At 41.1% G+C, this 16,471-nt stretch overlaps 1 protein-coding gene across 5 annotated transcripts in view; it reads right to left on the minus strand.

Annotated features, from left to right (window-relative positions):
• cacna2d1a (calcium channel, voltage-dependent, alpha 2/delta subunit 1a) overlaps positions 1-16,471 on the minus strand; it is a 52,871-nt gene that overhangs the window by 24,942 nt on the left and 11,458 nt on the right. For 3 of the 5 annotated variants that reach the window (XR_005096385.1, XM_037242607.1, XM_037242605.1), the window contains 20 exons: positions 15,500-15,559; positions 15,130-15,165; positions 14,395-14,518; positions 10,977-11,108; positions 10,633-10,702; positions 10,508-10,558; positions 9,496-9,595; positions 7,969-8,127; positions 7,006-7,110; positions 6,845-6,923; positions 6,729-6,778; positions 6,534-6,623; positions 5,697-5,759; positions 4,387-4,470; positions 3,688-3,762; positions 3,526-3,597; positions 3,377-3,448; positions 3,245-3,306; positions 3,015-3,091; positions 649-657 (listed from right to left, as the gene is read on the minus strand). Coding sequence is in view for 4 of the 5 variants with exons in the window: in XM_037242607.1 (XP_037098502.1) it covers positions 649-657; positions 3,015-3,091; positions 3,245-3,306; positions 3,377-3,448; positions 3,526-3,597; positions 3,688-3,762; positions 4,387-4,470; positions 5,697-5,759; positions 6,534-6,623; positions 6,729-6,778; positions 6,845-6,923; positions 7,006-7,110; positions 7,969-8,127; positions 9,496-9,595; positions 10,508-10,558; positions 10,633-10,702; positions 10,977-11,108; positions 14,395-14,518; positions 15,130-15,165; positions 15,500-15,559 (1,570 nt within the window). In the remaining variant the exon portion in view is untranslated. The remainder of the gene's footprint in view (positions 1-648; positions 658-3,014; positions 3,092-3,244; positions 3,307-3,376; positions 3,449-3,525; positions 3,598-3,687; positions 3,763-4,386; positions 4,471-5,696; positions 5,760-6,533; positions 6,624-6,728; positions 6,779-6,844; positions 6,924-7,005; positions 7,111-7,968; positions 8,128-9,495; positions 9,596-10,507; positions 10,559-10,632; positions 10,703-10,976; positions 11,109-14,394; positions 14,519-15,129; positions 15,166-15,499; positions 15,560-16,471) is intronic. The other 2 variants (XM_037242608.1, XM_037242606.1) reach the window with 1 other exon arrangement.

Genomic DNA, 16,471 nt, shown 5'->3' on the forward strand with positions numbered 1-16,471 from the left:
CACCCCTAAATTGTCCTTGAAATCTTCATTGTTTTGCATTTTGGGCACTTTGTTGCATCATTTTTGGGAAGGCCTTTTGGTGTTCTCACATTGCTTCACTACATTGCGCAATCTATGGTGAGGCTTGCTGCTCACTGCCTCACTTGGGGTCTGTTTGTATTTGAATCGGAAATACTTACATTCATCAATTTTGACTCAGGTTTAGCAATTACAAATTCAGTTAGGCACTGAAACAACTGTAACTTATTTTTTGTCATATTTTGGACACTTTGTTTTTCAACTTAAAGGACATAAACTTGTCCCAATTAAACTTGGGAACATTTCAATGGATTTCTGTTCCTCATAAAAGACATTGAATGTAATTACAGGTGATTGAAGGAAAGAGTTTCTCCTTTAAGCATTCACCTCTGAGTAACGCAAACATCCGATTCTCCAGTGCTGCGTCTAGCACTAAAACCACAACTGAAGGCCAGCGGAACAGGTGGGGTGGGGGGGCGTTTTAAGACACGCAACGTGTGTGTGGGCAGCGCTCGCATGCGAAGCCAAGCAGACGCCGGCCTCGCTACGCACTGTCATTATTAATCACCGGAAAAGGTTGTTGAATTGAAAAAAAATAAATTGGATGGAGGTCAGAGGGAGAATACTTGCCCAGAAATGCTGCAGGCATCCCAACACATCACAGGGTCAGGAGATGAGAAGCAGGTCAGGAAGAGGGAGGAGAGGAGAGTGGGAAAGGCATAACAACAGGGTTACACAATATTTTATTCAAGAAGAATAAGAATATTGAAGACACACGTGAAAATAAAACCAGCAAGTAAATAACATCCAGATGAAAGCAACAGATGCACAGTAGGAGACCATTTTTACACTAATGTATTCCAGTGAATGCTTTGTTCTTTTCCAATTCTAACGTGTACAAAAATCTAACTCGAGTAGATAGAATAGAAATACTGTTTCAAAAAATAGCACTTTAACATTTTAGAAACATACGGTAATAAAATAATTAAAATGTAATTTAACAATTTACAGCCACATTTTCTGCTGTCATTCAATGGACATGGTGGCACCCCGTTCATGCTCAACTAAGCCACCTAAGGGCAGTATAAATAAAACTTACCTAAGCCTCAATAATATTAGTTGTTCTTCGCAGAGGATAAAGAATTAATTAATGATGGTATTTGTGTCTCTTACTCTTATGCTTTTATTTAGTTTGTCAGTTAACTTCAACTGGATGTGGAAATAAACAGTTCAGAGCTTTTTTTTCCTTTTAAGTATGGTTCACTATCTGCCCAAACTGCTACTTGTTGGGAAGCGAGTCAAGTGGTGTGGGGTACGGACTGAAAAGCTGTAGAATTTACAACACCCTCTTTTCTCTCTCCAGTACATTCCTGTGCTGACGCCAAGAGTGCCAATAAGCAGATTTAGACCAAGTCAAATCGGTGATGAAAGGGGAGGAGAAGGAATGCTGCCGCATTGAGAAGGATTATCAAAGTCGAGCGCGTCTTAAGAACCTGTTGTCGGTTGATTTTGGCAACAATCGGACAGGAATTCTAGGAAAATCCAATGCGATAAAAAGCTTTTCCAGAATAATAAAAACGTAAGGTGTGGACGTACACCACTCGAGCCCTTCTGTTTAGGCTGCTTGGTGTGCTAAGTAGATGCAAACTGGTGTTGAATGATTTTTAAAAAGAATAAAACATTTTCCCTTCACAATTGTAATTTAATATTTTTTTAAGGTCGTGTACACAAACAATAAATTAATTTGTATTACCGTATTTTCCGCACTATTAGGCGCACCGGATTATAAGGCGCACCTTCAATGAACGGCCCATTTTAAAACTTTGTCCATATACAAGGCGCACCAGATTATAAGGCGCATAAAATAGAAGCTAAACTGCAACAAACTGAGGTTGACTAGGGTTGCGGTATGCATCCACTAGCCAATAACCAACGAGCCCTCTGTAAACAATCGCGTTTCTCAAACGATCTCCTATAAAATGATCGGAACTGACTAAAGTTCGATCTAACGCATTGGTACTACTTACCTATGTTTCCCTTCCATATCGATCCGTAGATTTACTCGAAACATTAACGGAGCAGCCTATTTTGACATGAAATAGCCTGGTGCGTATAGCAGCTATCGTTATAGCATTAGCCATCCGCAAAATCCCATGAGCCTCAGCTCGCAAGCTCCCATGAGCCTCAGCAAAGTGTAAACAATCGCGTTTCTCAAACGATCTCCTATAAAATGATCGGAACTGACTAAAGTTCGATCTAACACATTGGTACTGCTTACCTATGTTTCCCTTCCATATCAATCCGTAAATTTACTCGAAACATTAACGGAGTAGCCTATTTTGAAATGAAATAGCCTCGCAGGTACAACAGCTATTCGGTGACGCCCCCTGACTACCGTTGCCGTAATGTTGGGAAGCGATGCGACCTTGTAATTTACTAGTCGTACTAAAACGTACTGAAACATTTTGGCAGAGCACTGTGTACAACCAGTATGGATCAACAAATTCATCAATTGATTTATATATAAGGCGCTCTGCATTATAAGGCGCACTGTGTTTTTTTTAGTAAAATGTAAGTTTTTAGGTGCGCCTAATAGTGCGGAAAATACGGTACAATAACCAATATCAGATTGTTTATACATAAATGTTTTTATAGGTTTAAAAAAAGATGAATTGTTCAGCTCTAGTGCAAACTGTCATTTGTGTAACACTACACAAGCAGTGAGTGATTTTCACTGCGGGTATGAAAGGAGACACGCTTGTCTGCAACTTTGAACCCTCACCACAAGTTAGCGTGTGCTGCCAACAGCCAAACACGAGGCGACACATATACAGTGTGTGTGCAAGTGATGGATAGCGACCATAGCGACTCCGCCGCCTTACATGGCGAGCGGTTAAGTCAGCGTTTTTTCCGTCGTTAACGCGCCGGCCGCCGCTACGTGTGTGATCTCGTCAGGCGTGAAGTGTGTGTGAATGAGTGGAAAATAGAAGACTTACATTTTGCTTGGGTGATGGTGTCGCCGATGGTGGCACGGATGTAATATGAGCTGTACTCGGGCAGCACCAACGCCAGACTGACATACATACATATACAACCTCATATTAAAAATATGTCATTTGACTTTTTCACTGCCAGCCCAGTTAAAATGGAGTTTTGACGTCTATAGCCGTCAATGGAAGTGAATGAGTTAAATACAGAATTGTCTTTTGTGCTGCTGTGTTGTTACCTGTAGTCTGTATCCTTCACCGGCGCAAAGGTGTACGTTCTCCGGCCCATGTCAATGTAACGCTTATGAAGGCAACACAAGTTAAAACGTTGAACAGAGTGACATCATGCAATCTATGAGAAAGAAAATTACCTCATCTTGTGATTTGACCAGAGCAGATATGGGGTAAGTCCCAGTGAGGCCATCAATCATTTTCTGTCTGATCTGGAAACGTAGATATGATATGGAAAATGTGCATTTAAAGCCTCTAAGAATGACTGATGCATCATGTAATTCGATACCTCCACTTTGATATCATTCTCCAGCTCAGCATCTAAAAAGTCCAACGTCACGGGCTCGTGGAACTCGGCCGTCTGCTCAAAAAGGTCCAAAAATTAGAGTTATTAGTTCATACTAACCTGTGTCCAAAATCCACCAGAAACTTCAGCCGGAAGAGGACATACCGGTGGCTGAAGGTTGGGATGGAGCAGCACATAGCCATTGGGGTCGATGGCAAAGTAGTAGCCGTTTGGTCCAAACTGCTCGAGAAAGAGTTACGTGACACTTTATTAGGGACGCCCCAGTTCCAATAGTGGGAGACAACCACATAAAACCAACAAAAGATGGTGAGAAACACTATTTTTGTCTAAATGTATCTCCTCAATTCACTTCAACATAGTTCCTTTGTACCCAGACGCCGCAAGATGATGGCAAAGGACTCCTTTTGTCCAAATGAAACTCCTCAACTCACTTCAATGTGTCATCAATTAATCAACTCAGTTCAACCAAAAGGCTACAAAAGGCCAGCAATGCACTGCTTTAGTCTAAAATAGGCTCCTGAAAGACTTCAATATATCTGCTTGGCATCAAGTCACCACAAGAGGGCAACAAAGCATGCTTTTTGTCAAAATGAAGCTCTAAATTTACTTCAAGAAAGTTCATTAGCAGCAAGATGCTTTTTTAGTCTAAATGAAGCCATTTAATTGACTTTCAGTTTATTCAAGATGCCACATGATAGTATTAAAGTAATACTATTATTGCATTGACTTGGGAAAAAAAAAAAAAAAAAAAAATTTGAATATGGGGCAATTACAAAATAAATGTCAATTAAAAGCAGCCTTTTATCATTTCATAGGGTGTACCTAATGTTTTGACTGTCTTACAGTAAAACGTGGCGTGAGCCTCTTGATGTCCTCCAAGGAAACGTCGATAGCCATGACGCCCAAGATGAGCTGGTTCTGAGATTTCTGATGTATTCAAAACAGAAAATAAACAAGTCAAGACCCTCAATGCAATGGGGATAATTACGACGCTCCTCCGAGTCCTCCTTTCGAGGAAATGAGCTGCAATCGAAATCTGGAAAGTTTCATTCCCAAAAGCCTAACATGCCGCCATGAGTCAGCGCCGAGGTATTTGCAGCCAATCGGCGGCGGAAAGCAACCTGGCGCGTAAACTCATCTTGACCCACTTTAGTCGCGCCGTCATTTGTCTCTGGCTGAGCCGCGGGTTTGATCCCCCTCCCCGTCCTGCGCTTCTGACCTTGATAGCGGGAGAACGCGCGGGGGAGAAGTGAGGAAACGTCAAGGACGAGTTAAAAACGTTCCCCCGAGTCTGAGTATTGCGTGTACTGGATGTAATGAAAATGACACTCATCCACTACAAGACTGTTGGCGGATGTTGAAAGCTTGATTTTCAGCATTTTTACAACAATTGCTTTTTTTGGAAACACACCATTGCATAAAAGTTAAGTCATGTCTTAACGTTTTCTTGTTCTAAATATGGCGAATGTGACTGCTCATCTCTCCACCTTTATAGACTATAATTCATTCAGCCCCCAAAAATGCATTTTGTCTCTTAGCATTAGTAGCATGATCGTTGTTAAAGTCAGACGTGAAACGAATCCATGAAAATAAACTTGTCGGTTAGCAATTGTACTTTTTTTTCCCCCAGGAACACGATGTACTGTAATCAGAATCTGCAAAAAACATACATACAACCTAATATACCGGTACAATAAGACAAGTGAGAATGCTTCTTTTACTGTTTTCAGAAATTATTCTGATGGAGACCTGAACTACAATTAGCATTAATGGTTATATCTTAGCATTTATACAGTAAAATAATATTTATAATAAAGGGTAAATGTGTGTCTCAGCATGTATATATTATTTAAATTATGAAATTTAATAGTACAAGCAAAAATGCTTGTTACAAAACACTTGTTTCAAAAAAAGACTTAGCAGTAGAGTGAATGCTCTCTGAAAATACATTTTCTAATTGCGACCTATAGTAAAACGAGAAAAACAATTCAATCCGACATATGATGAATGCTCATCTAGGATTTATAGACACATACTTAGAGAACAAAAATTTAATTCCCTGCATACAATGTGTTTTAAAAAGATATAGAAGTAAACACTTCAGGAGCGTGGATGCTCGTCTCTCAGCATCACTCCAATAGAAAACATCTTACCTTGGATCCTGTGTTGGTCTTGTTGAAGACGGGTAGGGTTCCAGTGATGACGAGTCCCAGCTCCTGTTGAACAAGTTCAAGTTACACAACGCAGACACAAAAAACCCAAACGGTTCTCAGCATGGTGAGTGTTAAGTCATAAAAAAAGAAAAAAGGAGCTGCTTGTCCCAGTAACGAAGCCCAGAGACATTTGGTGTCAGCGTCTTATCAGTCCAAAGGGATGGGGCGTCCATCTTGGTTGGGCGCGTTCTTATCGGTGCTGTCGCTTTAACAGCACAATATGGCTCGCAGGGGCGTGAAAAATGTTTTGAATGCGTTGAAATAAAAAGTTCATCCATCAATCAGGTTAGGCGTCCGATTGGCGGCGGGTTGAGAGGAAGTTGAGCCAGATAACAAACAGCAAATATTTGCACTTTTAAAAATGGATATTTTGGTTTTCTCCCCATAATGGTCCTGCTCTGTGTAATTCCCACATCTGTCTTCTGTCATTTCACGGCACCCACTAATTTATGGTCGATTTCATCCATTTAGGGCCAATTTGGAATAGAAATGCTGGGGGGGTAAAACTAGTAGCAAGTTGCGCAAACGGGATGCAAAAATAAGCAAGTGAATCAAGTACCATCCGATTCAACAAAATAAATAAAATATAAAATATCATTAAATAAAAATACTGAAAAATAAAATAAAAAATAACCTAAAATAATTTGAATTTTTAAAAAATTAATATGTAGATAAATTAAATGTTAAATAAAATATTACTATTATTATTATTATATATCAATTAATTTGATTTATTATTACAAATGCTTCTCTCAGTCGGTACTTATCGTATGTTACCAGTGCATCCTGGTAGACGTTGGTCCACTGGACCTGCTTGGCCTTGCGGTCTGCTTTGACCATGGGCCTGCCCAAAACATCCAGATACTCCTGCAAAATAAACAAGTAAATAAATAAACAACTTTTTCATATGACATGCACTGTACCCTAGTGGCCATAAAAGGGCCACATTTACAAGATCGCGTCTTTCTTTACCTGAGTGTTTAACCTGATGGCCCCAATGGACGGAATCTCATAGTAGTAACCTGAGAACAAATGAGCGCTATTAGGACACATTTTGGTCAAAATTCACACAGGGTGTGTCATGATACCTTTGTTAGTGCACGCCATCCACTGAATGGGCCCTTTGTCGTAATTGTGTTGACCCACTGAGAATGTGAAGATGCGCACCTGTGTGGAGACAGAAGGGGCAAACATTGTCATGTTGGGTGGTAAAAACATTTTTGAAAAGTGGACTTTTGCGGTCACCCACGGCTTGTTTGGGGTTGTACGTCTTGAAAATCTCCTCGGCACGCTCCTCGCCTCCGTCAGTGAACAGCATGATGATCTTGTTGCAGTTGGCCCGGGAAACGTTCATCTGCAAGAAAAGGTTTTAGCCACAAGAGGGCAACAGACACTCACCTAAGCAACATCATAACTTAAGCAGTGGAGAATTTGGTGGAAAATGGAAAATAAAGTATGGAGAAAAAAAAAAAAAGTGTGGTTAAAAAGTATTTAGTTACATTTTTAAGATTATTTTAACTGCTTAACGTGACTTTAATGCTCAATACAATAAACAATCTTAAAAAAAGAAACTAAAAATAAAATATGCATTAGACAAACTAAATAAAAATAAAATGACAAAATTAACTAAATCAAAATGAATAAATTTAAAATCTAATTTAAATGTAGTTCACTAAAATAAAAATAAGTAAAACAATTGGAATAAATATAAATAAAACCTTACATAAAAAGATCAAATGAAACAAATTGAAATTAAATGTATTGATTTTTTTGCTAAATTAAAATCAAAACTAATGCACTAAGGTAAAAATATAAATTAATACAGGGAGTGGGCAAATTAAATTAGGTACAGTAAAATTAATAAAAAATTTAATAAATAAAATTGATGAATAAATTACAAATTTTAAATTTCAGAAAACGTATCCTATCATAAAAATATAATTAAATAATTTAAGAAATACAAAATATTGAAAACCTCCAAAATTATATTAAACAATATTTTACTTTACTACATATATCACTTGAAAATTAAATAAAACAGACTAACAAAAATTAAAAACAACAGTCCTGAAGGTAAAAAACTAGCATCAAATTAAATCCAGATCGAATCCAGATTACCCAGTTAACTCGCATTTCACCTGGAAAATACACATTACACCTTGGAATTTGCCATGTTTATGTCGAATCTTCAACGCGACGTTTGCGTGCCCACCTGTGCGAGCTGCTTGAAGGCCAACTCGAAGCCACGCCGATAGTTGGTGGTCCCCTTAGCGGTGATGCTTTGCACGGCGTCCTTGAGGATGCGCTTGTTGCGCACGTTGGCCTGCACCAGGTTCTCGAAGCAGGCGGCGTAATTGGCCTTGTCGTTGAACTGCCGTTGGAGGTTGAGAGGAGGGGGGAGACAAGGAGAAGGAAGGCGGGATGACGAAGGGACGCGGAGGAGACGGACCGGCACATATTTGTTGCGGAAATATGTGGCGGGGCTCCATCATGCACAATGACATCAAATATCTCCAGAAAGAGAAAATTTATGACATATCGGCTCTGCGTTTGTCATAAAATAAGGTGGTGAGGTGAAGGTTTACAGACCGAAGGAGGCTAAATGAGCAGAAGGAAGGATAGAGAGGAGAAGAGGAAGGCAAAATAACACAAATATTGATTACGGAACACTCAAACAGTCAGTTCCATAACAACCTTGGTACGAGCTATGAATGGCGGTGAAATGATGTTGCTATTTCACTGCATCATCTTGAGAGGTGTTCTTAATATTTTGGTCAGTGAGTTCAACAGTGAGTTCAACGATTACAAGTCAGTATGATAGTAATCCGTCTGACAATAGAAACTAAATTAAAAAAAATTGTGGCCAGCAAACTAATTAAATTTTGAATTCTCATTTTATTTTACGTTCAAGTGTAATTTGGAACATGTCAAAATAATACAATTCAATAGACAATATTTTATTCATTGCTTTCTTTTAAATAAGTGAATACATTGGCATCATACGTTCCACGCGCACCCACGTACGCACGCACACACACGCAATTATGATGGCTTGCGGTAGGTTGAAAAAGAAAAAAAAAAAGCATCAATATCGTGATTGCGATGCTGACTAACTGCATTAGTTTGAAAAGCTCTTAGCTGATTTGAAGGTCTCTCTCTCTCTCTCTCTCTCTCTCTCTCTCGCGCGCGCACGCACACACACGCACACACACGCGCACGCATATACAAACAAAATGAAACGAACGGCTCCATCAAGGAAGAGTGAAGCAAATTGTGATCAATGGCTCCTTTAAAGCGCAAATGGATATAAACGTAACTGGCGGGGCGACACAGAGGGGATTTGCAGATCTATTTTCACGCATATTCCCATTCCAAGGATACGCCGTATTTCCAGCATCACAGGAAGTGTGAGTGAATCACTTTAAATGATGAATATTCCCAGTGTCAGTAAAAGCATCTGTGCTGGACTTAGTGCGTTTCTTACATTGGAAGCACGTGAGGCGGGGTCTTCGATTTGTTAAATGTGTCACGCGAGCATATGTTGGGCCAATTCGACGCCATTACATAAGGTAGCCTCGACACACGCACATAAAGGTCCAAACTGTGATCGAAAGTTACATAATCCGAAAGACACAGCTTGCAATGCTACTTTAATTCACCGACACCCACGTCACTCACCAAACTAGGCTACGCCTTTTAAAGGCATACGCACCCAAAATCACTAGGTTGCAGTACTCACATAGACGACGTTGACGTAATCGTCATCCGCCAGCGTCTCCAGCATCTTGCTGACGGACGTTCGGATCAGCTTGAGGGTCAGGCCCGACACGCTGCCACTCCTGCGGAAAGTTGGCAGCGCATTTTATATGTAGTATTTGCATTTATTGCCACATCATAAAGATATTTACAGTGGGAAATATATCGCAGATTAGCATGGAGCTTTTATTCAAAATGGTTTGCGTTAGTGGTCTTGATATTGAAATTTGAAGATTTTTAGGCGATTCACAAAGAATGTACAAAGGTAATAAAAGCATGGAAAAAATATGTAATAAAAATTTGAGTAAGAGGCAGAAATACATATGTATATTTTAAAATAATCTTACTTTTTTGAAATGTTCTCAATTAAAACCTATAATAATTTATGTGTAGGCAAATATAGCTGGTGATATGCAGAGAATGGAAAAGATGGATAAAGATAGCCTTATAATGTTCAAAAATTATACATAAATTATTAAGCAAATACTATTGATGAAAAAAAGTTTCAATTTATTTTTAAATCTATTTTGGTAATGTTTTAAAATGTAAAAAAAGAAACATTTATGTTCAGTGAGTGACAGACCAATGTGTAATGTTATGTCGGCAGAGTGAGAAACTAAGTTCAGCAACATATACAAAAAGTGGATTACTTTTGAATAGAAATGAGAAATGTACAAAATATATTTTTTGCTTAATTTGATCTCATTTAAAAACAAATATGTCAATCAGACTACATTTCATTTGCTATATATAGCAAAAACTGTTTGTTTTGGTACTCTGTGACTTTCAGGCTTGGCAGAGGTCTTTGCTCCCAATGCTCTCTGTTGGACAAAAATAACCTGGCATTTTACATGAGGGCCTTTTTTTTCAAGCGTGGACTGTAAATGGCCGAGTCGTCCTCGCCGCTCGCCGGCAGGTTGATGCGGGGTCAACGGTCTCGGCACAGCGCACTTATTCCAGCTGACTGTGTGTTGAATCATAAGCTTTTCACTCACGCGTCCACCAGGATCAGCATGTCCTTGGGCGACGCCGCCCCCTGGATGTACCTGCCGGGTAATGGCACGACAATGACACATGGGTTTTGGATCCAGCGTAACGGCATGTGTAAATCTGCACCCACCACGGCCGCCTGCGTACGTCGTAGAGGTCGATTTTATTGGCCGATTTGCTTGAGTCGATCCAGGGAGAAGCTGCGTTTTGACAGAAACAAACAGTCATTTAGTTTCCAGCGGACCCTTGAGGTGCTGCCGTGCTAGTTAGCTGACATCTTTATCTTTTGAGGCCACAATTTAAAAGTAAAAGGCAGCGGCAAGGAAAAAAGTGTCGGGTTTTGACACTGTCAGAATGCGAGTCATTGTTGCCAAAAGCCACAAGACGGACGCGCGTGCTTGTCACTAACGCGATGACGCACAATGCACACAATATCGTTTTTGTAGACAACTTTGCCATGGTCAAGTAACGAACCTGGGAAGTAACGAGCCAATCCAGTGGCAGAACCAAACACCTGCCAGAGGAGCGTGGAGTCTTCCTCTTTGTTGCTCCGAAAGACATCCTCCAAGGCCTCTGTCCAGTTGAGTTCATTCAAAATGATGGTGGCTGTAAAACACACACACAAAAGACAACCTTAAAATCTTTTGGCTGTCTTCCACAAACTACACTAACACAAATAGCACCAAAAAAAATAATTATCAAAATGATGCTGGCTGTAATCCACTCACACACAAAGTTGATACATGGTAAAAATAGCCCCTAAAATAAACTTGACAGATGGTTTTGTCACAAGTGGTGAGCAAGCATTCACTGTGGCCATTTCATTTTGAAAGCGAGAATTTATATCGTTGACACCTAGTCTGGTGCAGCAGCAGCGGGCTATAAATTGCCCCAACAATATCATCTTTTTCCATCCAAGCCTCCTACTTCTCTCCATGGGGAATCCTCCCTCCTTGCCATCGTGAAGCCCTGCAGCCGACTTGACTTTCCATGCTTTGTACGGTATGAAGACGCCCCAGGCCCCTCCTTCGAGCCCAGTGTGCACCCCAAGGGAGATAAATGCTCACAACTTGGATTCTCACACGCCTCCCTCAGGACAAATGTGCTCAGTCTCAAACAAGATGACTACAATATACCGACAAATTCCACCGAGTAGTAATGTTGGTGAATTTCACTTTCAAATTTTTGTTGCTTAATGGTCAAAAAGTATCAACACAGAATCAAATGAATTAAATTTTTCATAGTGATAATCTACAACTGAGGTCAACAAGAGGGGGACGCCAGTCTATCATCACCCACACTGCGCCGCTGACACCAATTAAGTGGCGGCGAGAGAAGTGGCGAAAGGTGGCCGACTGTCACGTCTGCTTGCTGACAACAGCTGCCAGTCGCCACGATCACTCTACTGTACGTCGCCGCCAACTCTGTGTTAAAAAGCCTGTCACATGACCTTAAATCCAGTCGGAAGAAACACGACGTTGCTACGGGCCAAAATGTGTCCATTGGATGATTAGGTCATCATGGAGAACATCCAAGTCTTTGCAAGGACAAAATGGACAACACAAAATGGACAAAAGTATTGGGAATCGATTTTCTTTTCCACACTCTGACCATTTCATCCAAAAAAAAAAAAAATCTAGCAGAAGTATTGAGACGCACCTTTAATTGAAATGTGGTCAAAAATCAGGTGACAAACTTTTTTAATTGGACAAAAGTATTTGGGTAGGCTTGAGTTTGTCGCCACATGCGGTCATAAATGAAGCCAGGCATGGATTGAAAAAAATTAATAAAAACATGTGACAAAAGTATTTGAACACACTACTCAACCTGTCACCTCCAGAAGGTTTCCTGATATTTTTGGCCACAGCCACAAATGAAATGGGACACGGTAGAAGGGGGACTTTATTTCCACGCCGCAAGCCGGGCCGCAGCGAGGAGACTCGAGAACACACGGTGGCGGCGTGGTGATATCGCAGCACGTCACCGCCGCGCGTCCGCCACGGCCTGACAGGTGCCACACAGTGTCGGCGCAAACGGGCATCAGATATGCGGCCGCGGGGGCCGCCGAGGCTCTCCTTTCACGCCGCGCGTCCATGCCGATCTGCCTAATGAGCGGAGAGGGCAGAGGACGGGCGCCGTGCGAGGATCGTGACATGCACACGCTGTGATTCATGGCATGAGAGGCGAGATGGATCCCTCTCGCTGGAATGGATCAAGAGGGAAAATAGAATCCAATCAAGCCTGACTAATGTGGGATAAGAAGGAATATTAGTCGCGAGGGGGGTCAAATTCATCTCCTCTATTAATAGCCATGATTGGAGAAGATGATTAGCCGAGGAGATGTGGGGGAAAAGGATGACAGAGGCGACATTTGTATAAAAAAAAAAGAAAGGCGACAAGGACGCCAGTCGGGTCCAGACTAAATCGTCGTAAATCCAGTTAGCGGACGTCTTTGTGACACTGATGCCATGGAAACGCTAGCTCGCCTCAGCAGTGTCAAGATGGCTGCCTGTCCCTTGAGAGGGAATAAGTGAAGGGGAAAAAACGCAACTACGCCCAAACCTCGCCGAGTATGACAAAGAGATGCTATCTGGTAAAAGGTAAACAGGCGAGTTACGCTAAATGCTAATCAGAGATGGGGACTCGAGTCACTGTGACTTGGACTCGAGTCGACTCGAGTCGCTGTTTTGATGACTTGTGACTTGACTTGACAAAAAAATGAAAAAACTTGAGACTCGACTTGGACTTGGAAGTTAAAGACTCGGGACTTGACTTCACTTTAGACACGATGACTTGAATGACTTCAGTGTTATTTAGTTTATGTTTTCAGTTTGAATATAAAATTAATAATACATTTAAAAAAATAATATCGATAACACGATAGGAGCGCAGGCTGAGAATGGCGTTGTCATGATTGGATCACTACCCTGTCAATCAATCAGTCGTGCCCTCTCTACCTACCGAACGTGTTTATTGGAGAATCACGCCCCTTTATATCAGACAAGCGCAAACATGTCAGCGGGAGCGGGAGCGGTACCGCGAGTCATCACCTTCGGCTATCGCAATTACTTCTATGACGGCAAAAGACGGACAGCACAGCGCGAGATATGCAACAAAAACATTTCGGACAGCCAGACGACAACTTCAAACTTTGTCCGTCATTTGAAGAGCCATTCTGCCAAGTAACTGCTTTTCATTTATCTAAATAGGTGTGTGTATATAGCTTTAATGCAATGAATATGATGATGAAACTGAATTAAGTAAATATGATTTAATGGTGTATTTTACTGAATATCAGTAATTACAGTGCAAATCCAAATTATTGTCATATTTTTTAAACAGGTTAGACACATTGGACAATGATGGTTACTTAAAGTTACTGATATCTTGTCTTTTCACTACTAAGATCAGATTCTGCAGGTAAAATTGCAATAATAAGGTGACTTGACTTGGACTTGACCTATTTAAGGACTTGACTTGGACTTGCCCTATTTAAGGACTTGACTTGACTTGCCCAAGAAAAAAATGACTTGGGACTTACTTGAGACTTGAAGGTTAAGACTTGAGACATACTTGAGACTTACACATGTGTGACTTGGTCCCATCACTGATGCTAATTATCACAAAAAAGAAACAAGTGAAATTATTTACCAAAAAAAAGGAAAAAGGCAAGTGATGCTAAATGCTAAAAACAGAACTGAAAAAGGCAGTTGAGTTCAGCTACATCCAGAGACCATAGATATGAACAGAGGTGGGTGGATATGACGCGGCCCTTTTGAGCTGCGTGCCTCCAGTGATGCTAAGCTAGGAGGGGCAAAGGTGCATTACAGCGCATGACCTAAGAGTGGATGACAAGAAAACTGATAACAACACATCACACGTCACCACTTACAGCCCTCGTATATGTCGGTGGGGATGTGGACGGCAGTGGTGTTGTACGAGACCAGACGCTGGAAGACGGTGTCCACGTGGAAGTCCTCGGGAACGTAGCGGTTCTTCTTCTCCGTCTGATTGAGCTATGCCAAGGACGACATGGCAAAAGTTGGAAAATGCCGCTGCACAGGTTTAAATCCTTTTCGGGTGTCATGATTGGAAGTGCGGTGTAGTCCCGGTTAGTCAAAACATGTCTAAGGCTGATTGTTTTTAAAAGTTGCAAATTTCTCCATGGAGTCTGGCCATCTAACATTAGTTCCTGAGTATATGAACACCACAAAATGTCATTTTTGTCTTTCCATTGTTATTGCATGATTTCCAGAAGCAAATTTCTTCAAGCTTCTGATTGGCTAAAATTACATAAAATTATAGTTTATAGCATCAACTGTTGCTTTATGACAAGCGCCTTACAGATCGATATTGAGAAATCTAAATGTGAGAGTGTGGAAGGGGTGTGTTTTGTCAGTCAAATACAGAGTGACAGGAGTGCACTGTGGGAGCACGCGCTGCTTTCCCACCGCGACAGCGCACGGGAATGAGATGCCGATCCCGGCTTATCGGAGGCGACAGATGACGTCTGAGGCCACGACGGGAGGAGGGGCGGGCAAGTCTAGTGTGCTCTTGACGCATGAATGCGAGTAAAAGTTCATCAAATACTCAATAAAGCCACATAATACTTCACTGTTGTACTCACGTCGTCTTTGGCGTTGTAGTAGACGATTTTGTCAGGCTGCCGGAAAAAAGGGAGTCAAGTAGGAAATGAGGGTTAGAACAAAATATGCATTACATTTGCAATCGTATTAGGACAGACAAATTATAAGCAGAAAAATCATATTCACTCATGACAATTGCAGATAATTGACTTTTAATGGTAAATGCCTGCTTAGCCTGAAGATGGAGTGTTTTCTTTAATGCTAATAAGCTCAACGGTAAAATGGGGGACAAAATATCATGTTACCATTTAAAGTGGCAGTAACAGGGCCAGAGGCTTGACAATTGCATATTGAAATGAAAATACAACACAACATGCTGTCAATGTATTGGCAATGACTTCAATAACTCACCTCACTGTTGACTTGCCATTCGTGACGCATTTGTACGTCTTCCGCCCTTAATGCCAGCCTCTAAAACACAGAAAAATTCATATAAGTGTAGTAATTTGGATGAGCTCTTGTAGTGGCCAATGAGTACATGCTATTATTAACCCTCCCTCCTCCTCCTCCCTGTACACCCATTGTACTCGGTCCCGTATTCGGGCATAATGACTTGGTTAATAGGTTTATAATGCGCCCATCTTTTAATCTGTACCCGGTCCACAAAGGCGGCGTACTATTAATTTCCCACGGGATGCACTCAAATCCCGAGCCAACTGGTGGCTTGAACGCTACGCAAGACTCAAGGCCATTTGTAACGGTAGTGCGTTTAAAACGAATACATTTTGCAATAGACGGGTGGAAATGAAGATTATGAATTATGCAATCAGCCATCGTGTGGAATTTAACCTGACATCCAGGACGATCACGGCGTCGCATTGTGACTCGACAGACCACAAACACGAAACCCTTGAGCATTGTTTTTTGGTTTTTTTCTTTCCCTCATTCATTAAGCCAGTGTTCCACTTACATGTAAAATTACTCGACTAGTGAATAATAATAAAGTAAGCAGAAAAAAAAAAACGCCTCCTCAATGGAAGTTGCATAATTCATTAGCAGTGAGGCGACATGGGTGGCACGTTTAAGTGACGTTTGGGCTAAGTTGATCACCCGCTCAAAGTCAACGCTGGCACGAGCGCAAACAACTTTGCCTCTTGGCTACGTTGGGCTCTTTGTGCTAAAAATGCCAAATTGTACTTCTCCGAGGAGACAAGTGAGACATTGCAACTAGAAAACACTCCCACACTAAACATATGCGCAAGCTATAGCTGATTAGCAGGCAAGATGCACTGATGTGACTTCTCGACACAACCGCGAAGCGACTCATTGGTTCTACTTCCAACGAAAATTGTGAAAACATTATTTGAAGAAAAATAAATAACC

The sequence above is a fragment of the Syngnathus acus genome, chromosome 23 (assembly GCF_901709675.1).
Source record: "Syngnathus acus chromosome 23, fSynAcu1.2, whole genome shotgun sequence".
Classification (NCBI taxonomy): domain Eukaryota; kingdom Metazoa; phylum Chordata; class Actinopteri; order Syngnathiformes; family Syngnathidae; genus Syngnathus; species Syngnathus acus.